General features: G+C 36.0%; 1 protein-coding gene and 1 long non-coding RNA gene across 7 annotated transcripts; one reads left to right on the top strand and one right to left on the bottom strand.

The window, feature by feature from the left end:
• Nucleotides 1–1345: 1345 nt before the first annotated feature.
• Nucleotides 1346–5454, bottom strand: LOC110779488 (uncharacterized). Of its 6 annotated transcripts, none has more exons than XR_008927631.1 (4): nt 5245–5454; nt 3301–5043; nt 3148–3214; nt 1346–2400 (listed from the first exon to the last, which is right to left on the bottom strand). It is a non-coding gene; the product is annotated as an uncharacterized lncRNA (long non-coding RNA). The 6 variants fall into 6 exon arrangements; XR_002531136.2 differs by having other exon boundaries at nt 3301–4635; nt 5245–5451; XR_008927633.1 differs by having other exon boundaries at nt 1346–2224; nt 2297–2400; nt 3301–5449.
• Nucleotides 5455–9139: 3685 nt separating this feature from the next.
• LOC110779489 (uncharacterized) lies at nt 9140–11486 on the top strand. Its single transcript, XM_056835418.1, has 3 exons — nt 9140–9992; nt 10180–10522; nt 10622–11486. The coding sequence occupies exons 1-3, from the start codon at nt 9915–9917 to the stop codon at nt 10942–10944; spliced, it is 744 nt and encodes a 247-aa protein (XP_056691396.1). The 5' UTR covers nt 9140–9914; the 3' UTR covers nt 10945–11486.
• The last annotated feature ends 12771 nt before the right edge of the window (nt 11487–24257 follow it).

The raw sequence follows: 24257 nt of genomic DNA, 5'->3' as shown, positions 1-24257 counted from the left end.
AATTGTAGTTGCCCCTAAAAAGTACTTTTTAGCATTATTAAATAATGTCTGCCTCAAAAAACTTCTTGTTAGCATCAATGAAATCTAGGTTGTCCCTAAAAGTAATTTTTCAGCATTACTGAAATAATGGTTGCCTTTAAAAGCTTCTTTTTAGCACTAGTAAATTTTGTGTTGCCCCTAAACGTTTCTTTTTAGTCCGGTAAAATTATGATTGCCTCTAAAAGTTCTTTTTAGCATTACTATGATTGATGTTGCATTGTTGCCCCTAAAAGTATTGTTAGCATTAATAATAGTATAGTTGCCTCTAAGATTGATTTAGCATTACAAAAATTTAGATTGCCCCAAAATGTTATTTTTTTGCATTAGTGAAGTTTAGGTAGCCTCTAAAAGTCTTTTCAACAATTATTGAAATTTAGATTGTCCTAAAAGTTGTTTTTAGCACTAGTAAAATATAAATTACCATACTAACTATCTTCTAAATATATGTTGAAAAAGTCTATATAGAAAATCAAGACATGATACTGTTTGGTTCCTTACGTTTTAGCTTTACAACAAGTAACAAAACTATATCAAGCTCAACATCCTATTAAATATCGTTAAATTATATAAGAGGGTAAGTATAAATATATATCAAGTTGTGACCTCATGTGACCCGTTATACTCGAACCATTTACAACCATTAAAACGTGACCAATTTAAACAGATCCATTTTCAATCGCAACTCATTTAACCCAACCTGAATCGGTTGTAAATTTATTCAAATATTTTATCTCTGCTAAACTCAAACACAAAAGCCTAATCACAATTTAGAACCAATTTTTCCTTTGAATAAAATATGCGATTTATAGCTTGGTTATTTTTTCCTTTTTTTGGTATATAAGCAATTTTATTAATCAAAAACCAAAGTAAAGTTTATACAAGCTCAACCAAACTTAGTCACACAACAAACTGAAGTCTTAATGAAATAAAGTTAGCCTGCCAAAGCTAAAAGAAGAAAATTACAAAACAAAAAAAACCAAAAACTAGCAATGTCAACTATGGTCAAATTTGGTCTAAACTAGTTTTTACAAACTGAAAATTTCACGCTTCTACTATATATGCTTCAACCATCCTTTGCAGCACTTTTATTCCTCGCCAGTAGGTATTTGTGAAGTCAACCCACGTCACAGCCCATCAGCAGCACCATTGTGCAGAAGGAAGTAGATATATAGAACTGAATCAGCAGGTGTGCAAGGACTAGCCGGCACCCCATCATCAGCACAATTATGCAGACATGAATGGCTAATGTTTTGCAAAACAGTATGCAATAGCTCAGATCAAGAAAGCAAATCAGCATAACATAAAATGGGCAAATATAATAGGTTCATAACCAATGGAACCAAAATAATAATATCACCTTTCCTTGAAATGAAGAAGGAATGGCAATCTTACAAACTGTGGACAATCTTTTGAGTGCCAAAGTTGAAAATGGTGAAAGTGGATTGGACAGCAAGTGACAATTTCAACACCGACATGCATTAGAACAATTAAAACAATAAGCTGCTTCTTCGGTGCTGGCTCAATTTTGTTGACAGCTTTAATTTCAAAGAAATCGATAGAAAAGAGAGTTGTGATCAAACAAACTATGATGACAGAAGGTTACAAGGTTGTCCTTGCGTTGGCAATAGCAATCTTCATTCCTAGAAAACCAGAGATGACAGAGGGAACATCACTGAGCACGAAAGGCACAATGGTAAAGAGAGCGGTAGACAATGCAGGCTTGCACTTCTTGAAAGGGTTGTACGTGCATGCTTGGATTTTGTTAGTGTAATTCCTGCTATTGGGAGTTCTGCATTAAAGTAGAAGCCATCACGATCACAAGGAGAGGTTCACCATGATGGGGGGTACTTTATTTTCCCTCGCCATGGCCCAAACGAAAGTAAAAAGACCCAAAGACTCCCATGCCTTTCTTGGTCGGACCAACCCAACCGGTTGGTGGCAAAAGGATACAACCAAAAAATACTATTACTGTGTCCCTATTACCCAAGACGCATCGGCTACTCTGATCGATCCGGTCGATCTGCTACGTTCCCCTTTCTTCTGTCGTGTCAATATTAGGTGTAAGTTGATAGGGTGCTCTTAGAGTTCGAGAATCCAAGCGCAATCAAGTCCAGATTTATTTGGGTTCACAGAAATGGGTTTATTCGGCCCCCTTCCCCTTATGTTTAGGAGCGGGATCCCCCAACTAAAATAGAAAAGGCTGTATCACATCGAGATGTCGATTGACAAAGAGTGGAGAAATCAGAGAGTTGCTTACTCTAAAGCCTTCCACTGATCCCAAAAAGAGGAAAATGAGGACAGCAAATTCAACCATGAACACCTCAACATACTGGTATTCTATGTATTGAAAAGTCGTTGCTCCTGATAACAAAACCAATAATACAAGTCAATAAATAGCTGAGAGGAAGACATACAAAAAAAGACAGTTAAAAAGACTATGGAGGTACAATCCGTACAATAGACGTAAATTCTAGGTGACCATGACATGACTACAGTTGAAGAGGAAATAGGAAGTTCACCCCAAAAAAAAAAAATCATATACAAGAATTAGTTCACCCAGAAAAGGAAATCATATACAGAACAAGGGAAACAACCTATGGGACAGACAGTGGTCTACTACTTTACTCTTCCCTTAACATTCTTCACTAACCATAAAAGTACTACGTCAAGGCAATAGAGGAATAGGGTCATTCTAGATGCAACAAGACATTGAAAGAACTTCGAACTCTACATGACAGATCACAAAAAATGCAACGACAGATTGACTAATTTTTCAATCTACATGCTGATGTTTTTGAATCCAGATGGATGCAATCATGCATTATGATAATCTGCCAAATTTCAGCAGACCATCATTTGTTTCATGATTTTCCTCTTAGCATGATGATCATATATATATATATATATATGATAATCATGAGTTTTGAAAGTTCCAATAATTTCTTTCTTTTCTATCCAAGCATTAGCAGTCTTTGGAAACCAATAATCAAGGATACTCCAAGTTCGAAATTCAGTTCAGCATTGCCACAATCAACTGTTTAGCGTAGGTATGTATAAAAAAACATGAGAAATCAAATGACATGATACAAAGAAGCCAATTTTTCTTACCCTCGCTTGCTGTGAAAATGGAAAGTGGGAAACTTTCAGAACACCATACGAATGGTAGATTTTCCGGCTGCAAACCATTAAAAAATGAGAACAAATATTAGAGGGTGCAGAAGCAACCAAACCCAAAAACAATGACATATTTTCAATATCTACCTGTTTCAAGAAAGAGTACGTTCTTCCCTGCTTCGTTTTCCCTTAATCAAGATTTGGTGCGTTTCAAGTGAGAAAAATCTCCTTTTACAAGTTTGGTTCCAAAATCAATTTAAGTTCGATCGAATTTTTGTCGCTCTCAAGATGTGAAACTTTGTGTTAGATTTAGTTGTCATCTTTCCAACACCGTGAAATTCATGAAGAAATCATAAGAAAAACCTTCAGAAGTTTGAAAAAGTCGACCAGATAAGTCAGTTACTTCAGAGTTTCAGATTCAAGTTGAGCCTTCAAAAACAGTGAACTTCTGCTAGATTTAATTACCGTCTATCCGGAACACTGAATTTCATGAAGAAATCATAAGCAAAAATCTATAGTTTAAATCAGTAAAGAACTTCAAATCTTGGTTGAACCTTTAACTGTAGTGAACTTTTAACAGATTTAATCGCCGTTTCCGACACACTTGTAATTCATGAATAATAAGCAAAACCCTAAATAATTGAAATTCAAGTCGACTAGATCTGTTAATTGCAATAGATACTAGTAGAACCTTCAAAATTGGTGAACTTTTCCGTATTCCTGACAGCATTTTAGATCTAAAATCAAGCAAAATCCTATAAAGTTTGAAATTCAAGTCCGCCAGATCAATAAATTGCTTCAGATTCTAACTAAACCTTCAAAATTAGAAAAACTAGAAACAATTGAAGAATGAAACTGTTCAACTTCAGAAAAAACTCAACAACTTAATTTGCTCAAGGAGCCATAATAGATATTTCTCAATCTAAAACAAAAATCAAACTTCAGGAATTGGAAATCCACTCACCTGCTCGTCGAATAACAACTTAAGTATAGTTATTTGAAATAGAAATCCACTCACCTCACCTTTGAGGGCAGCGGCCTATGGATTAACCTTCTGAATAACAACTGTAGTCCTCCACAGCTCCACTACACTTTGAGTGAAGTGGCAATTTTCATTTTAACACTACTCTGAGTCTTTGATGTTTCTTTAGTTTTAGCACACTTTCAAACAGGTTCCCTCAAGCTATCACAAAACATATAACAACATGGAAGACAATATAATGCCAAACATTTTGGATTTAATTTTTCTTTGTAAACGACAATAGTTATATACAAGTCATAAATTGGTAAGAGTTATAGTTGGTGATATTGAATTATCTTATATTTTGGATGAAATTACTTATTTTTCATGTGTACCTGCCATGACCAATTTCTGAAGCAACAAGCAAAGCATGCCTCTTCGCTGCTCAGTGCTCACTAAGAATGAACTAGAACACTCAAGAAAATCCATGAAACTCGAATCGACAACTACATGCCATCAAACTAAGAATTTGAGGATAATGATCAGGTAATTGTTCAAATCAAGTTATACCATTAAATAAGAACTCAAATTTACTCGAAGACAAACAACACTAAAATCTACAATCAAATAAGCCCAAAAACTTAAAAGAAGCAGGAACGTCAATTAAAATGACAAAATGAAGTAAATACAATCAACACTTGAATCGACAACTACATGCCATCAAACTAAGAACTTGAGGAAAATGATAAGGTAATTGTTCAAATCAAGTTATACCATTAAATAAATTAACCAAAAATAATTGACCTGAAACTGAAAAGGCATTGAACTTGTGTAAAATCATTCCTTGTCAAGTTTCTAATTCAGAGGCTAAAAGATGTAAAGAGAAGAGAAGTGAATCTGATTGGAATCGAGGAATATCAGCTTTGTCCCTATGCCATCCCAATGAAACAAGGAAAAGGGATCATTTTAGTAATCAAAATCGCAATTAAAAACAATGAAACAAAGAATATTTGAAACCCTAACTTCAACAATTGAAATTCGTTGAACAAGTTGAACAAATTTTGATCCCTAAATGTAGCAATCAAAATAGCGAAAATTGAAACAAAATATCATATTAATTACATACGTACCTAGCAAATTGAAATAGGAGTAACCGCAATGAAGGTGAAAACATATGCAGGAACACCGAAAATCAACCGATTTGAAGAAGATGAGTCGCACTAGAGAGGAATTGTAAGAGCGGAGGGGAAAGTGAATGAAATTAAAGAGAAAACTTTGTGAGAGTAGGTATTGTGAGAGGTTACAGCGGGATAATGAAATTAGGAAAGGTAGAATAGCGGGTTCCTGAATTTTTTTTATTTTTACGGAAGTGGGCTCCTAAAATGGAATTACCGCCAAATTGAATTATTGTATCCCGCTATTTAGAGGGAATATTTTTAAAAATTTTATGATTTCTTGAATTTTGAGGGAAATCTAATATATATATATATATATATATATATATATATATATATATATATATATAAGGGCGCCGCGTCTGGACGAGCGGGCAGAATGGATGTTCACGATTGTCACTGACTTATACATTCTCTGTGGAGTCTCCCAGATTTATCATGCAGACTCAATGTCTTGGTTGGTGCATAAATTGACTGATCTATTCTGTTAAAGATAGTCCTTCGCTTTGAATAGGTAAATAAACCATTTGTCCCTAATTGTACGACTTTGGTATGATGTCCTTCTAACGTGGATTCGTTATTAATGGAATTCCTTGTCGGCTCTCTGTGAAATATCCATTCAAGGGTGTCAAATATCCCAAAGAATTAATTAAAAAAGAGCACGTGGCTACGAACCACGGTGTCGGGGGTTCAATCCGTGGGCAAAGAGGAACCCGAAAGCTCAGTCTCGTCTCCGGCGGTGGAAGAACATGGTAAGCCTATCTTTCTCCATATGGAAGTGCTGCGGTATCATGATAGAAATTTGGATTCAGGAAAATAATCCAGGATGAACGACGAGTAAGGGACGGGGAGTTTCGGGAACAACCGGATTTGAAAGTTCCGTTTAGTTCTGTTCTTCTCCTAGTTTTATAGCACGACTGAGCCCGTTGATCATATAACTGGGAGGGAACGTGTCATATTAGGCCCGCCTTTGAGACTGAGATGAGTGCCAAAGAGTAGTCAACAGAGAAGGGGAATAAATGTATACTTCCCGACCCCTGACTTGCCCCTTCCTTTATCGTCCGTATGGCAACAGAGAATACGCCTATGAATGTCTTCGCGGTGGACTTGATTTTACCAAAGATGCCCCCAAATGACCAGCACAACCAGACCTGCTCAAAACATCGTATATATATATATATATATATATATATATATATATATATATATATATATATATATATATATATATATATATATATATATATATATATGTAAATGAGGTATATTTGTCAAATTATTAGAGCGGCACGTAAGATTACTAATGGTTTTAGTCAATGAAAATTAAGATTTCTAATTTATTTTTGAATTATAAAAATCGATTGTCATGTAGATAATTAATTAGGTGTCACGTAGATATTTTAATTAATTAATTACTAATATATACAACTCCATTTTAAATCAAACACTCTAATAATTAAAAAATAAATCTAAAATAAAATTCATCCAAAATCAAACACTAATCTAAAATAAAATAAATAAATTTCAATTTAAAATCAAACATTAATCCAATAGGCATATTTGCTTAATTATTAGAGCACCACGTAGGATTACTAATGGTTTCGGCAAATAAAAATAAGATTTCTAATTTATTTTTGAATTAAAAAAATTGATTGCCACGTAGATAATTAGTTAGGTGTCACGTAGATATTTTAATTAATTAATTACTAATATCTACAACTCCATCTAAAATCAAACACTCTAATAATTAAAAAATATATCTGAAATAAAATTCATCCAAAATCAAACACTAATCTAAAATAAAATAAATAAAATTCAACTTAATCAAACATTAATATATTATGATAGATTCTTACTATAATACACATGAAATCGTAACTATATTTTAAAATATTTTTTATTTTAAATTTTCTTTTAAAAAAAAAATCTAAGGTTACACCAGGAGATGACATATGTCAATTTGGACTTATTTTACAACTTCTAATGTTTCTTCAACTCCATTTTCCTTATTCAACATAAAGTTATTAATAGTGTACTATACTTATTAGTCTCTTCCACTCCACCCCTTTAACATCCAATATTTATTCAACATTATAGTTTTTTCCAACCTTCAAATACATCTATTTAGTTCATCCGTTACCAATAATCACAAGTACTCACTAATTAAAACTTCAAAAGACATCTGAACAACCACTATACAAACCGCCCGTTCTTTGAACGGGCTCAAAAACTAGTTAACTCAAAAGTAAATAACCAAAATGTTAAAATTCTTATACTTATTTTTCAACTTTCAAGGAAGATAACATATTAATAACCATAAACTATCAATATCGACAACTAACATTTCAATCTTTTTTATTAAAATGTCATTTTGGATGATTTACGTAAATGAAATTAGTTAAAAGTAAATGAACTTTCATTTAAAGTTAAGAGTGGCAACCATATTGAAAAGTTGCATATTTACGAAAATTCCATTAATGTCGTGGGAATCATTTGGATCATCCGATATTCATGATCCAATGGTTCAAATTGGTTCTTAGTTCTCATTTTAAGGGATGGTTTACACCATATCCTACAATATAGGTATGTATAGAATCTGGATCCGGTGGGAACCCCACCTTAAAATGAGAACAAAGTACCAAACTGGGTCGATCACCAATATCGAATGATCCAAATGATTCTCGTGTCATTAATAACATTTTCATAATTATGCAAGTTTTCAAACTGGTTCCCAATATTATTACTTTTAAAATGAATTTTTTTTACTTTTTTTTACAATTCATTTACTTAGTTTTTCATTTACTTTTAATATTAAATTAACATACACCTAACCAATATATATTTTAATAAAATAGATAGACATGTAAGATGTGAAAGATGATGTTTTATGGATATTACTTCATTTTCTACCTTAAAAGTTAAAGATGATGTTTGCAGGTTTCTATGGTTTCAAGGCTAAAACATGAAAGTTTCGTTAAATTGCTTGTTCTGATGTCCTGCTACGCTGTTGTTTTGCTGTTTTGTTTTACTCGGTCTATTCCTGCTGATTTGCACCTTTTTGTTGTGTGATATGCTATCTTTTCTGCGCAATGTTGGTGCTTTTTTTGAAGACTGAAGGTGGCTGCAAATCTAAAGAGGAGTTACATGTAGCACACATTGTTGTCAGTTTGTATCAAAACTAAATTAGAGCAATGTTAACTTGGTTTGCCTTTGGTAATTTTTTTTTTTTATTTGTGTGGTTTATTGTAGTTTTTGGTTTGTAGGTACTGCAAGGCCTAGGGTGTTTTATTTGGTTGATCTTGTACAAATATTGTTTTGTTTTGGATAATTATATTACTTATTAAATCTTCAATTTCCATCAAAAATTGCTAGTTTACTGTTATTATTTTATCATGTTACTTCTGATAAGTGATCTTGCTTGAAAATATATGAAATAATGGTAGTTATTTTCGGTTTCTCTAAAAACCCTTTCATGACATTCTCAAATTGCATCTAAATTAATTTTTATATTTAGAAGCAAAATTATAAGGTTGTCGCTAAATATGTGGTGTTTAGAATCAACTTTTTATATTGCCTCTAAATATATTTCGAGGCTAAATGATATGGTTGCCCCTAAATAGATGTGGTTTTCAGAAGCAACTTTTTATATTGCCTCGAAATATATTTTGAGGCTAATTATATGGTTGCCCCTAAATAGATGTGATTTTTAGAAGCAACTTTTTGTATTGCCTCTAATTATATTTTGAGGCAAAGATATATGGTTGCCTCTAATTATATTTTGAGGCAAGTATAAATGGATGCCCCTAATCATATTTTGAGGCAATAATATTGGGTTGCCTCTAATTATATTTTGAGGCAAGGATATATGGTTGCCTCTAAATGTATGGGATTTTAGAAGCTAAGCAACACATTGTGTTGCCTCAAAAAGGGGCCTTTAGAGGCAAACAATAATTAGCGACGGACTTATTAGAGGCATCCACTTTTTTGCTTCAGAAACCCATTAGAGGCTAAATCCCCATTTTTAGAGGCAATTATGACTTGCCCCTGTATCCGATTTTTCTAGTAGTGTAAGTGCAGTTGGGAAATCAAGTGTATGAGTGGGGAGCACAAACTTAGTGGTAGACTTCAGGTCAACCCAATAGTGACCACCAATTGGTTGGTGAGGAAGTTGTTGCCAGACATTGAGGCAAACTTAGAAATACTTGTGGTCACACTTCAGAGGTATGCTCAGGAGAGGTTCCGAATTGAGGTGAAGAAGAGGCTTTTCTATCAGGTGAAAGCATAAGGAGATTATCCATGGTAGTTTTAGTGAGTCATATGCACTCTTACCTAGGTATGCAGAGATGATTAAGGAGACTAACCCTGGAAGTTATGCACTGATCACATGGCATAGTGATTATGGGGATGTGCAACCAAGGTTCAAGGCCTGTTTTTTCTCATTTGCTGCATAGTTCAGGGGATTTCTTAAGGGGTGTAGGCCCATAATTGGAATTTATGGCTCTCACCTAAGTGGGTATTTCAAGGGGATTCTTCTGGCTGCTTTGGGGATTGATGGAAACAATGAGATATTCCTGCTAGCTTATGGGGTGGTGGACACTGAAATTCAAGAGAGATGGAACCACTTCATGAGGAACCTAAGGGCAGTGTTTCAGCAAGAAGGCTGCAACAGGGATGACTGGACCTTCACCAGTGACAGAATGAGGGTAAGTTATTTCACCAAATACCCTCTTGCATATTTAGTTTTCACCAAATACCCTCATAACAAAATTTAATTTCACCAAATACCCTCATAACATAATTTAATTTCACCAAATACCCCTACACTTAGTATGTTAATTTCACCAAATACCCTTTTATTTCACTGACTTTGTTGTTTCATTCACTGATTAGGGGGTGGATTTAGCTGTGCATGAGAACTTCCCAAGGGCCACTAGAACTTCCCAACATCTTTACATGAACTGCAAAAATGATGGTCGGAGTGGAGAACTTTTCCATAAGTTGTTCTGGATAGCTGCAAATGCCTTCAACCCCTATGTTTTCAACAAGGCAATAGAGAAGATAACTGAATTTGATCCAAATGCAACAAAGTACTTGGTCACATGTACTGAGCAGTGGTCCAGACATCAGTTTGACCCAGAAGTTTGTTGTGATCATAACACAACTAACTTTGTGGAATCATTCAATGCTCTGACCAAGCCATACAGGGATTTACCAGTTTTGACCATGTTTGAAGGTAAAGCCTATGTTTCTATTCTACTTTCCTTCTTCTGTCTGATTATTACATGTTCTCTGCATCTTATGTTTCCCTGGTCGTTTCCTGTTTGATTTACAGCAATAAGACAATGGGCCATGCAGAGAATTGGGGTCAGATTTGACAAAGCTGCCAACATGGAACCTCACCAGTTAACTGAGTATGCCAGTGAGGAACTTGAGCTCAGAGGTGCAGAGTCCAGGTTTTGCTACTCTACTGCTTGTGGAGGTGGGGAGTATGAGGTGAGGGATGGAAATGTGCACTTCCCAGTGAAGATTGACACCAGGAAATGTGGATGTGGGGTATGGAAGGTCTCTAGAATCCCTTGCAAACATGGTTTGAGGGTGATTTACAACTATAGACTTACTTTTTGTGTCTGGCTATTTCAAGGGTGCTGCCTATAAACAGACATATGCACCCAATTCCTGACCCCACTCAATGGCCTGAGTACTGCCTTCCCACCATTAATCCCCCTGGGATCAAGAGGAGTGCTAGAAGACCCCCTAAACATAGAAAGAGGAATGCCATGGAAGCTAAGAAGGGGAAGAGGCATAGCTCAGTCAAGTGTGGAAAGTGCAAGGAAATGGGCCACAATGCAAGGACCTGTAAGAATGGTGCTGGCAGTTCCAAGGCTCCACCAAAGCAGAGAGCTCCTACAAAGAAGAGGAAGGCATCATATGATGGTGCAAGTACATCCAAGGCACCACCCAAGGGGAAAAGGTCAAAGCAAGCATGAGTCAGTGTGACTAGCTAGAATGACTTTTTGATTTGGATTAAAATAGAAAACAACGCACATGTAAATGGTGCACATATTTTTTGTAAAGTAAGCTAAAACAGGAATGCTTCCCAAATATGGGTTTTTTGTGCATATGTATTTATGCAAAAACAAGTAGTTGCTCTTAGATTGTTTCACTTCATGATTACAAAAATTAAGATTACAAACATCAATATTCCCATTTCACTAGTAGAAAATACCCTTGTTGCAGCCCCCTTGTTGCAGCGTACATGTGTTAATACGCTTCAACAAGCAGTAGGTCAACGCGGGTCAAACACTTTAAAGAGTTGTTGCAGCGTACAAATTAATTTCCCCCTGCAAAAGAGTTTTTTGCAGCGTACGTATTAAAAGCCCCCTGCAATAGCTATATACTGTTGCAGCGTACATGACATTGTACCCTGCAACAGTTTCGTATAACAAAATTTATTTGCTGTAATACTCCGTACTATTATTGTTGAATAATTAATTCATTTTACAAAATATCTATCTCAAAATTTTAGAGTTCCCTGCGCTCAACTCCAAGCTTCTTCCTCGGTTTACAATTCCCTGCGTCGTCGTCGAACTCATAGACTGCTCTGCCCTGCGTCGCCGTCGAACTCAGATTGCTCGGCTCTGCCGTCACTCTCCTCGCCGGTGAGTGTCTTTTCTCGCCCCTGTCGCGTCCTGTACATTCTCCGCGCTGAACCACGACTTCTCCTAGTCGCTGAAAACTCAGCTAGCTCGACCGGTGGTTCCAAGAAAGAACGACCTGTTCTCCGGTGCTTGCTTGGCCGTCACTGTCCTCGCCGCAACAAGTAATTATCTTCCTGTCCCCTCTTGATTTTCGTTTTCAGAATTAGGGTTTTACAATTCTGTTTTTTTTTTCCTGTTTTTTTACCTAGTTGTTCAAGTCGTTCTTTGCACTTAATTTGTGAAGATGAGTAGATACGCATATCGTTGAAGAAAGGGGCAATGATCGTACTGCCTGCAGGAATCTATCATCGTACTTGTCTGGATTTCAACAACTGCATTTAGGTATTGATATATCTAATTATATTTTTTGGACATTTGGTGAATTTTATTTGTGTTTGATTAATGGGTTTGTTTTAGTTCTTTTTATTAGTTTTTTTTACAGAAAGATTTCAGCTTTTGCAATTTTTTGGAGTTGGTTGATGACATGCTTCATATGCTTCTTTTAGTTTTGATTTGAGATGTTTCTGTACAACTTCCATCCCGGATTAGTTGTCGTATCACTAGTTTAAATTACACTGTCAACGTGGCTATTAATTCTGCACAGAAAATTGAATTCTAGCTTCTAATATATTCTGTAACTGGTTGGCACTTCAACTCTTGAAGTTTCAATTTTTATGTCAACCCGAATTATTTGAATTTAGGATATATGATTGGCCCTTGGTGAAGAAGAAATATTGTGTAAGACATATGTTGTGTTTTTTTTGGGTAAATTTGGCTAGGTACCTAGTAGGATTTACATGTATTGTGTTCCATGATCATGTAAGTGATGAGGACTTGATGTACTTCATTGTTAGTTGGACATATAGTGGTTCTAGAAAGATTATGAGCTAACAGTGTGTTTGGATAGATTGATAGAAGGGAAAGGAAGGGGAGAGAAACGGGAGGGGGAAGGTCAGCTCCATTTTTCCCCTCAAAATCTCTCCGGTTTTGGAGGGATGGTGTTTATTAAAATAGAGAGGTTCTTATGTAGACATTTTTTTCGTTTGCTGCTGTAATTTTCCCTACCATCTTCCTTCTTACAGACTTGTTTTTGAAAAGTACATAGTCTGGGTATTCTGTAACATGGATGTTTAGCTGAGCTTACTTGTTTTCGGTTTAAAATGCTACTAACAGGTAACTGTTGCATACAACGAAGACCCAAGTTCTGTAAAGTTGTATCTGAAGGAAATAATGCCCTTGGTCCAAGTATGCATTCTATGTTAAGTCTAATAAATGCGGTTCAGTATTAAATAACAAGTTAATAATTCAGTGAGATCAAGTGAGCTGAATGCCTAGCTAGAGGCCGCTTCAGTTCAAGTGGAATTAATGATATTAATCCACAGCTTACTCTTGACTGAACCCGTAGGGTCACACAAATAGTACGTAAACGGATCAAGTATTTAATGGCATTAGATACTCCATCTATGGATATTCGGAATCGACGGATCTTGGTTTCAGTGGGAGCTGAGATCGTCACAAGCAAGAAATGAATACTCCGGAAACGATGATATTGCCGGAAACGGAAATATGGATCGTATCGGAAATATAAATATTATCCAAGTCGTAGATGTTGCCGGAAACGGAAACATGGTACGTATCGGAAAATATTATCGGAAATGGAAATATTGCCAGAATCGGAAATATTGCCGGAAACGGAAATATTGTCAGAATCGGAAATATTATCGGAATCGGAAAATAATTCCGGAAACGGAAATATTAAATATTTGTTCGAAACGGAAATTAATTCCGGAATCGGAAATGTTAAATATTGTTCGTATCGGAAATGAATTCCGGAATCGGAAATTTAATCGGAAGCGTATCGTACGAATAAGCATCGGACGAGGCCTGCCGGACGAGGGCCCAGCACGAAGCCAGGCCATCGCCCAGCAAGCCAAGCGCGCCACACGAACAGCCAAGGCCACGCCAGGCCCAGCGCAAGGCCAGGCCCAGCAGGCCGTGGCAGCGCGCACAGCGCGCGCAGCGCGCGCAGGTGCTTGCGTGGGCTTGTAGCTCGCGTAGGCCTCGCTGCGTGGGCTGCTGCTCGCACGCACGCGCATGGGCGGCCCATCGTGGCTGCCGTGTGTGTGTGCGTAAGTGTTTGTGTTCATGCACGATTCCTAAAACGTGCAGAGTTCGGTTAATGATTAAATTCCTAATTCTATTTGATAAATTAATTAATTAGAGTTCTTGTAGGATTCTAAGTTTAATTAATTCGTATCCTAATAGGATTCCAATTCTCTTTCCATACCCCTATAAATATGTGGCCTGGGTTCACAATTTATAACGAGTTTTAAAGTATTCAAAGTGAGTTTTTGAGAGAAAAATTCAGTCACACATCTTGCTCAAAAGTGCCGAAAATTCTAGTACCTTAAGGGCTATTCTAGTTGGTCAATCTTAAGGCGGATCCGGACGTACTGTGGACTATCTACGGAGGGACGACACTTGGAGTCCTAAAGACTTGTTCTTGTTCGGTTCGGGCGCAGCTAGGGAGGGCACGCAACAAAGAGTATGCATCTAAATTATGCTCTATGATTATGTGTAAATAATATGTATTCCTGGGTTAATGGTTGTTTCCGCATGATTTATGTAATATCATATGTATCATAACCTAACAGTGGTATCACGAGCCCCTTATTATTTTCATAATCTAATTTGCATGAACATGGTTAAATATTACAAATTTGCAAGAATTAAAAGGGGTGATTAATTTTCGTAATTGTTAATTAATTGCAAATTGCGTTTATTTAATTATACGTACGCAGTTTTTCGGCAGTTTCTTTGTTACTCATCCAAATCGAGTGATTTTTGTGTCAATTTCGCATGTAAAAGGCATTCTAAAATTTTGACAAAAATAGTGATTTTCTGTCGAACCCAGAATTCTCAAATTCGAAGCCTAACTATGACTTTTCGAAGGTTTTAGTTTTTCGAATGCAAAATTTCGTAAATTTAAGATGTTAAATTAAATATTTGCGATTCTTGTTGATAAATCTTGAATTTTTGATTGACCTACTGTATATGTTTAACAAGTTTGAATGCCTAGCCTTGTTAATTATGCAATCTAATTTGTAATTATGATTAATTTGTTGAAAATTAGAATAATTTAGAATTAATTTGATTTTCATAATTAATTATAATTTAATTAGAAACCTATGATTAAAAACCACCATAAAAATTATAAATTTATGATAAATTTTAAATTTTTATGACCTAGACTTGAATCCATGTAAATCGGAAATCAATTCAATAATAAATTTTCGATTTTTCGCCCTAAAATTATGAAATTAATATTATTTATTAATTTGTCATTAATTTTAAATATAAATTTTAAATTTTTATGCGATTCGTTCATATAACTTGCACGCACAAAGCAATGGACGCTTCGTGTTACCCTTAAGGGGTGTTGTATAGTGCGGGCATGCGACGACGAGCAAGGGAGCTCGTCGCCCATGCGGCACCAATGCAATGAGCAAGGCATGGTGCACGAGCACAAGGCAGCAGCCCTGCCTTGTGTTGTGGGCCACGAGCTATGAACAAATGGGCATGGGCGAAAGGCAAGCCAAGGCAGTCGCGTGTGGGCAGCAAGCGAGCTGCGCCACAACGCGCACTGCCTCGCGCAAGAGCGCGCAGCCTCGCGCGCAGCGAGCGCAAGCTCGCGTGCCACGAGCGCTGCGCCCAGCGTTGCTCGCGCGCACAGCGAGCGATGTCGCGCGCACAGCGAGCGATGGCTCACGCGCACAGCGAGCGATGGCTCGCGCGCACAGAGAGCGATGGCTCGCGCGCACAGCGAGCACTGGCGAGCGCGCACTGCGAGCACTGGCGAGCGCGCACTGCGAGCGATGGCACGCGTGCGACGAGCGCTGGCGCGCGCGCAGCGAGCACCACAGCGTGCGATGGCTTGCGATGGAGATGCAGCAGCTATGCGACGAGCGCATGGGCTGCGCGCACATGGCCAGCAATGGCTGTGTGCGTGCGGCCCATGGGCGTGCAATGCGTAGGGTGTTTGCGTTACGATTAGATCGTTTTGAATGTTTAATTTGAAAATTTCAGTTCACGTAATTTTAATTAATTTTAAAATTAATAATTTAAATTATTTTCTTGGATTTTAATTTTGAATATTGTAATTATAATAAATGTTATTTATTCTAATTATTTTACTAAAATTAAAATCATGAATTAATTTAAATAACGACTGAAATTAAATTAAACTTTTTGGATTCAATTATAAATTTATATGAGCTTTAAATTTTAATTAAATTTGTATGTTTCCGGTTAGACTAGAAATACATTTTTATGTTTAAAATTAGTAAAGCATATGAATTTATTGGTTTAAGTGGGAGCGCTTTTTAGTCATAAACTCTTGATTAGGTTTACAAATCCTTAAGGTTAAAACAACTTGATTAGAATTAATAAGGACTGAATAATTGGTAGATTATTGGTGCCCTTGATTAATTGCTGCAAATGTTTACGTGATGCATAATGTGTTTTACTAACCAGCTATGTGGGCCATTCATGATAATGAATGGGTGAATGGTATATATATTGTATATGTACTGTTTTGCAGGTTATGAAGTGACTAGTATGGCCCAAATAGGATAGAAAATATGGTCTGCGTACCATTAATTTGAATGTAATTGGTCTAAAGTACCAAAGTTGTTTTTCAATTCAAATATGGTCTGCGTACCATCAAATAGTTGTAATTAGTTTTAATTATAGCTTATCCTATTTGAAGAAAATGGTGCCTCCCACGGAGATTTTCAAGACGGACTTTGAAGTCAAAGCTTCAAGATGAAGTCGGGCCATACTAGATCACCTTTATCTTATGCATGCTTTAAGTTATTTATTGCTTTAAATATGTCTTAATTATGCATAAGATTGTGGCTTGATTATGTTGCATGATTAAGGATTTTAGTTCACTTAAAATCTAACCAACATAGTAAGAGCCTTAAGTTCCAAACTTAAAAATTGAGTTAAAAGGTGCCATGCCAAAATATACACTTGCTTGGATATCCTTTACATCAATCTAGTAATAGTTTTCGCTCAGCGAGGTGTTACTTATTGGTCCTAAAGGGGCAAGGTACACAAATAATTGTGAGTACATGTTAGTTTTGGTGAAACTCAACGATATAAGTAAGGAGTCCTTTTATGTCGTGGCAAAATCGATAGGTTTACCTAATAAGTTCTTAGACGTACCTATCAACCAAGAGTAGTTTCTAGACTATTAGCAAAAGGCTTTTGCTTACCTAAAATGTTTTAGAATTGAGTCGACAAACTGTGCTTAATTCTTCAATGGTTTTAGGGTCTTGGAATCATTTTATTCACACCCGCCGGAACAATAAAATCGAATAAAATGCTAATAACTTGTTTGAATTGCATGGTTGCTTTAATTTCAAGTTATTATTCATGATAAATGTTTAGACTTTGCATGCTTCAATGTATGTTTTAATTATTGTTTATAATTAAATATCTTGCACTGCAATAAATCCTTTTAGAAAGGTAACAGTAAATTTCCTCGATTGGTAGTGAATCCAAGAACGATTCACGGAAATGAGAGAAAATGAGCAATTTAAAATGTACGTTTCTTATATCGACTTTTATGGTTGTTTTCGAGTATCAAAGTCGAATGGCAAACCGATTGGTGCTTGTGAATTCAAAATACAATGTAGTTTTGAGATCATAAAGCATTGAGTTTAAACGCTCAGCTTTACCAATGGTTAACAACCTAAAATCCTTTTTCCATTTAATTCTCGAATGAGTCTAGTTCCTAGACATTCGAATAGATCGATGCTTAGAGAACTTTAGAAGCTTCTGGTAAGATCATCTAGTTGAAACTTAATATTCAACATAAATTAAATGGTAAGAACCTTGTTGGGGTGACATTGGACATGTCTAACAAAGTATAAAAGTCAACACTAAAGAATTCAATTCTTAAGACTATAAGAAAGGGTACAAGAAATAGGAAAACGAGGAACAAATGAAAGGAATTTACGATTCCGTTTCTACCTATAAGTTTATGTTTAAAGAGAAGTGACCTAGCAATCAAACTTCCTTGGTATCATATACCGCTTGAGGTTCTTACTTCGGTAATAACTCAAATAATGTAAGCTAGGATACACTAATGACCTACAAGTGGGAAATGAAGCATGGCAATGCTACATTAGTTGTAGGGTCATCTAGTTTGTTTTAAGTCCTTTCAAAGGCTGGAACTAAATGGCTATTTTGTTCCATAATCAGCATACCTAAATTTCTGCTTCAAACACAGAAAGACTCACATTCAGAAGAACAAAAACAATGCTTGTTTGTTTGTTTATTTGAATGAAATGGTCAATTACAGGTTGAGTCAATATGCTTGATTAAAACAAACAACTCTTTAAAGAACTTTACTAGGTTCAAATCAAACCCTTGATTTGAGTTCCACTAATCTTTGGCATTGTTGCTTAGACCATATCAACAAATTAACATTCAAAAGCTCTATTTTGATGGACTTTTGAAAGTACATTGATTTCTAGATCAATTTAAGACGACTAGTCTTACTTGTTGAAAGTAACAAAAGATATGAACTATTGTTAGAACGCCTAGACAATAGAGTTCAAAGCTAAAGAAAGATTTTATGACTTTATTATTTCACACAGATTTGAGTGAATATAGGTTTATTTACTCAATGTGATATAAGTTTGAATCTGTTTGGCTAGTTCAAAGATTCAGAAGTATAAATCCACTTGGCAAGAAATCATAAAGATCTAGGTTAGATCATGTTGATGATTACTTGAGACCAAATATGATCATCAATGATTGTGTGGTGTAATTTCACAATCTAGGTCCATAAGATATGGCATATCTTAGTTGGAATAATCGAAGTCAATTAGTACTTGATTCGATTAATGATGAATCATAAAGACTTTTCCTATAATTTCTAAAACAAAATGCTCAACTACCACCACACTAAACCAAATTCGTCAAAGCTTTTGAAAAGTAATTTCAGAATAACTTTTCATAAAATATCTAGAGAGTTGCAAAACTCAGTGGGAGCTTAGTGTTTGTCATTCGACAAACTAAGGCCCAAGTATAGATATATGTTTCATTGTGATTTATTCAAATGAGACACAAGGGTATTGTTTCTACCACGAATTTTTGAGAACATTATGTTTGTTTGCTCGAAATAATGTCCTTTTGGAGATTCGTTTCCAAAATGACAAGTGGGAGAAAATAGACCTCGAAAGTCTTCGAGGCGAACAACAAACATAAACGGACATTCCGGAGGCCTTTCGAAGTGCTTCAGAAAAACCGAACTTATTCTTTAAGGACTTTAGAAGTGGCTTTTAAAGAATAGACATCTCTTAGAAGACTTTACAAGTGCTTCAAGGAGAACAGAATATTCAAAGGACTTTCAAGTGGCTATTGATATTCTATTTGTTTGATGTTCTATACCCAAGTAGGCATAGAATTCAAGTCACTGAAACTATGAGATTCTTCTATTAGATAGTAAAGAAACATAGAGATCAGGTCAATGAAACTATGAGATTCTTCTATTAAATAGTAAAGAAACCTACAACTTGCAGTCAAACTAAAAGAAGTGACTTGTAAGAAAGCTATGACGAAACCCAGATTCCCTAAAATGGTTAGAGGCCATATATAGACTATATGTTTAATTGGTTAAAGGCCACAAAACATACTCAATGTTTTGATGACAAAATTGAAATTTTGTTGATTTGCAAGAATAGTTTCACACCTATTGGTTGCAAGTTTGTTTTAAGGATAAAAACCATCAAACATGGAATTGTGTTCACACACAAAGCTAGATTAGTTGCTAAAGGTTAAAAGCAAATTCATGGCATGGATTGTGTTGAAACCTCATGCAAAATCGTAATGCTTAAGTCTATAATTCAAGCAATGATTGCATATTGGTACATATGGCAATTGGATGACAAAACGTATTCCTCAATAAAATGTTGGAATATAATATGTACATGGTATGTCATAGAATTTGTGGATCCAAATAAATGCTTGAAAAGGAAAGCTAGCTTATAAAATCTAAGTACAGATTTAAGCAAGCAATTGGGAATTGGAACTGTATTTTAAGTGAAGCTAATAAGCATTTTAGTTTCATAAAATATACATGATTCTTATAGATATATAAGAAGTTTAGTGGGAGTACATAAAACTTAATTGGTCCTATGTGTATCACACACATATCTCTCTATTGTGAAATAACATTCAAATGCTAATAACTTATTCATCAATGTTGGACCAAGGCGAAACTTAGTGCATACTGGGTATTAAGATCTATTTACAAAGATCTTATATTAATGTTTTGGATTAAGTAATGGCATTTACTAAATCAAACACGAAAGTCTCCATTGGAGACATTTGACCCATATGAATAAATCTAAGTAAAGAATGTTTGAACTATGTATAAGCATTTACTAAAGTTAAACATCAAAGGATCTAAGTAAGATTCTTAACCTATATTATATGTCAAAGAATTTAGCTAAGTTTAGTATCTACTGAAACTAGATAAGCTAAAGTTACATGAATAGAATTCAATTGGGAATTATTCTGCAAAAGAATTTATCATGTATGATATAATATGAGGATCGCCAAAAACGTATCGTATGACTTTAGGCATGACAAACATATACCAATCTCTATTGATCTAAGTAAAGATCAACTAGATTGAGATCAAGAATACTTATGGTACTTGAAAAGGTACATAGGAATAGTTCTTGATTCAAGGAAATAAAGATATGCTAAATATTGATGCTACACGCATAAACACTGGCAAAGGATCAAGCAAGACCCTTTGGAGTTAACCATTGATAAGGACGAGCTATAGAGCATCGTGTTTTGAAAATGGCAACATGGGTTGGAGACCATGAGTTCTTGCGTGGGAAATTAAAATAATAATTTCTATGTTCTAAGATATAGTTGGAGAATCTTCCACATATCTATGAACTGCCTGGATAGGTAAATCCAAACAAAGCATCACTAGCAACCTATACAGTTGAAGTAAAAGTAATTATTGCCTAAGAAGCAATAAAACAGGGTTGTTTAAAGTTCTTCACTGAACTTGGGTAGATCACCTATCTGCTGGCTTGATGGTTCTTCATTGAAAAATGCGTAGAACCACTCTTGAAGCAAGAAAAACGTCTGCTAACTTGATGGTTCTTCATTGCAAAATGAGTAAAACCACCATCGAAGTAAGAAAGACTAGATCACATAATAAACAAACTCGAAAAGATCTTATCATCATATCTCGAAGAACATTCGATGAAAAGGATATTAAGATTGGCAAAGCATGATAACTAAACCTATGCAACAAGTGAGAAGCAACACTCACATTGTAGCACTGGAAATCAAGCATAGCTTTGAATTCCATGAACTGTTTTAGAAGATGGGTTTGAGGCCCATGGTTGTAAAACATTGGGGTTGAACATTTATCATATATGAAATGTATTTTCATATTCCATTTAATCTTGGTTTAGTATTAAATGATGAGTCCCTTCAATTTGACGATATATTCAAGATAGACTGTCAGGACCAGTCCTGTGACTAAGAAATGTCTATCAAGTGAACTTGAATGTCAAAGGTTGAAAATGGTCCCTAGTCGGAGTTTTCTATAAAATTGGACGCATAGAAAACGTTAGACGATTAGAATGCAAGATGACTAGTAGTTCTGTTTCTTGAACTATGTGGACATGGCAATGTCATAATCATTTGCATAGATACTTACTTTGGGAAGATTAGTATCGGACAAGACCTATGAAACTTTACTGTAAGAGATGAAAATCTGTCATAAGTAAATTTCATTAAATTATTAGACACTAAATCCTCAATACCTGAGTGATTTGAGATTACTTGTTTGAGAACTGGTTGCTTTGACGTTGACCAACCGTCGCACCGTAAAAGGAGGCTATAAAGGCAACGCTCAGGTAATCACCTATCAGACGAAGTCTAATCTCAAGATCGCAAGATTGGGATTGTCCTCCCATAAATCGGGATGAGATGCTTAAAAGTTGTACAAGGCCACTCGGAGAGCTAGAAACTGTGAAATGCATGGCCGTGCTCGGATGAATCATAGGCTATGATTATCTGTTTATTTGATCAGTTGAACTCTGAAACCGAGGAACACCTCTGGACATAATAAGGATGACAACTCTTACCTTATGTTCAAGAGCAAGCATCGAGCGACAAAGGAATTAGGAAATGCACACTTGTCCCTAAGGACAAGTGGGAGACTGAAGGAAATAATTCCCTTGGTCCAAGTATGCATTCTATGTTAAGTCTAATAAATGCGGTTCAGTATTAATTAACAAGTTAATAATTCAGTGAGATCAAGTGAGCTGAATGCCTAGCTAGAGGCCGCTTCAGTTCAAGTGGAATTAATGATATTAATCCACAGCTTACTCTTGACTGAACCCGTAGGGTCACACAAATAGTACGTAAACGGATCAAGTATTTAATGGCATTAGATACTCCATCTATGGATATTCGGAATCGACGGATCTTGGTTTCAGTGGGAGCTGAGATCGTCACAAGCAAGAAATGAATACTCCGGAAATGATGATATTGCCGGAAACGGAAATATGGATCGTATCGGAAATATAAATATTATCCAAGTCGTAGATGTTGCCGGAAACGGAAACATGGTACGTATCGGAAAATATTATCGGAAATGGAAATATTGCCAGAATCGGAAATATTGCCGGAAACGGAAATATTGTCAGAATCGGAAATATTATCGGAATCGGAAAATAATTCCGGAAACGGAAATATTAAATATTTGTTCGAAACGAAATTAATTCCGGAATCGGAAATGTTAAATATTGTTCGTATCGGAAATGAATTCCGGAATCGGAAATTTAATCGGAAGCGTATCGTACGAATAAGCATCGGACGAGGCCTGCCGGACGAGGGCCCAGCACGAAGCCAGGCCATCGCCCAACAAGCCAAGCGCGCCACACGAACAGCCAAGGCCACGCCAGGCCCAGCGCAAGGCCAGGCCCAGCAGGCCGTGGCAGCGCGCACAGCGCGCGCAGCGCGCGCAGGTGCTTGCGTGGGCTTGTAGCTCGCGTAGGCCTCGCTGCGTGGGCTGCTGCTCGCACGCACGCGCATGGGCGGCCCATCGTGGCTGCCGTGTGTGTGTGCGTAAGTGTTTGTGTTCATGCACGATTCCTAAAACGTGTAGAGTTCGGTTAATGATTAAATTCCTAATTCTATTTGATAAATTAATTAATTAGAGTTCTTGTAGGATTCTAAGTTTAATTAATTCGTATCCTAATAGGATTCCAATTCTCTTTCCATACCCCTATAAATATGTGGCCTGGGTTCACAATTTATAACGAGTTTTAAAGTATTCAAAGTGAGTTTTTGAGAGAAAAATTCAGTCACACATCTTGCTCAAAAGTGCCGAAAATTCTAGTACCTTAAGGGCGATTCTAGTTGGTCAATCTTAAGGCGGATCCGGACGTACTGTGGACTATCTACGGAGGGACGACACTTGGAGTCCTAAAGACTTGTTCTTGTTCGGTTCGGGCGCAGCTAGGGAGGGAACGCAACAAAGAGTATGCATCTAAATTATGCTATATGATTATGTGTAAATAATATGTATTCCTGGGTTAATGGTTGTTTCCGCATGATTTATGTAATATCATATGTATCATAACCTAACAGTATCGAGGTGTCGGTGCTTATCGAACTGAGGTACATATTTCTCTCATATTCATTTGATCATGAGTTTGTGAGCTGGCGGTATTCAAGATATTTCACATCTCAGGTTTAAGGGTAGTTCTTGTTCTCCATGACCAGAGTTTTCTATATCCTAACTTCACAATAGCTTCTTAAAATAGATTCTGGTAAATGCGCACCAAATACTACCATTTGCATTAAGATTATGCTCCTTGAAAATTTGATCAAAGTGATTGAAACAAATAGATGGCCGGTTCTTCTTACTCAGAGAAGCTAGTTTTCCATACAGTTAATGTTGATAAGTTTTTAGGTTATAAATTACTGACTTGTGTTAATGATTTAATAGCTTTTCCTTCTTATTTCAGGAAGGTAAACCTCTGGTTTTAAATGTAGTGAGACGAGCTGAGCATCAACTTATTAATGATAGGCAAGTCTTTTAGGTGGTGTAACCGTGTAAGTATAAGTTGAATCTCTATCTAGATAAGGAAAAGGAAATTTTGGTATTTACTACCTTAAAAATACACTACTTTTGCATTTACTACCTTATGA

This window comes from Spinacia oleracea, chromosome 2, assembly GCF_020520425.1.
Source record: "Spinacia oleracea cultivar Varoflay chromosome 2, BTI_SOV_V1, whole genome shotgun sequence".
NCBI classification, from domain to species: Eukaryota; Viridiplantae; Streptophyta; class Magnoliopsida; order Caryophyllales; family Amaranthaceae; genus Spinacia; species Spinacia oleracea.
The sequence above is the reverse complement of the archived record's forward strand: the minus strand, read 5'-3'. Positions and strand labels throughout refer to the sequence as shown.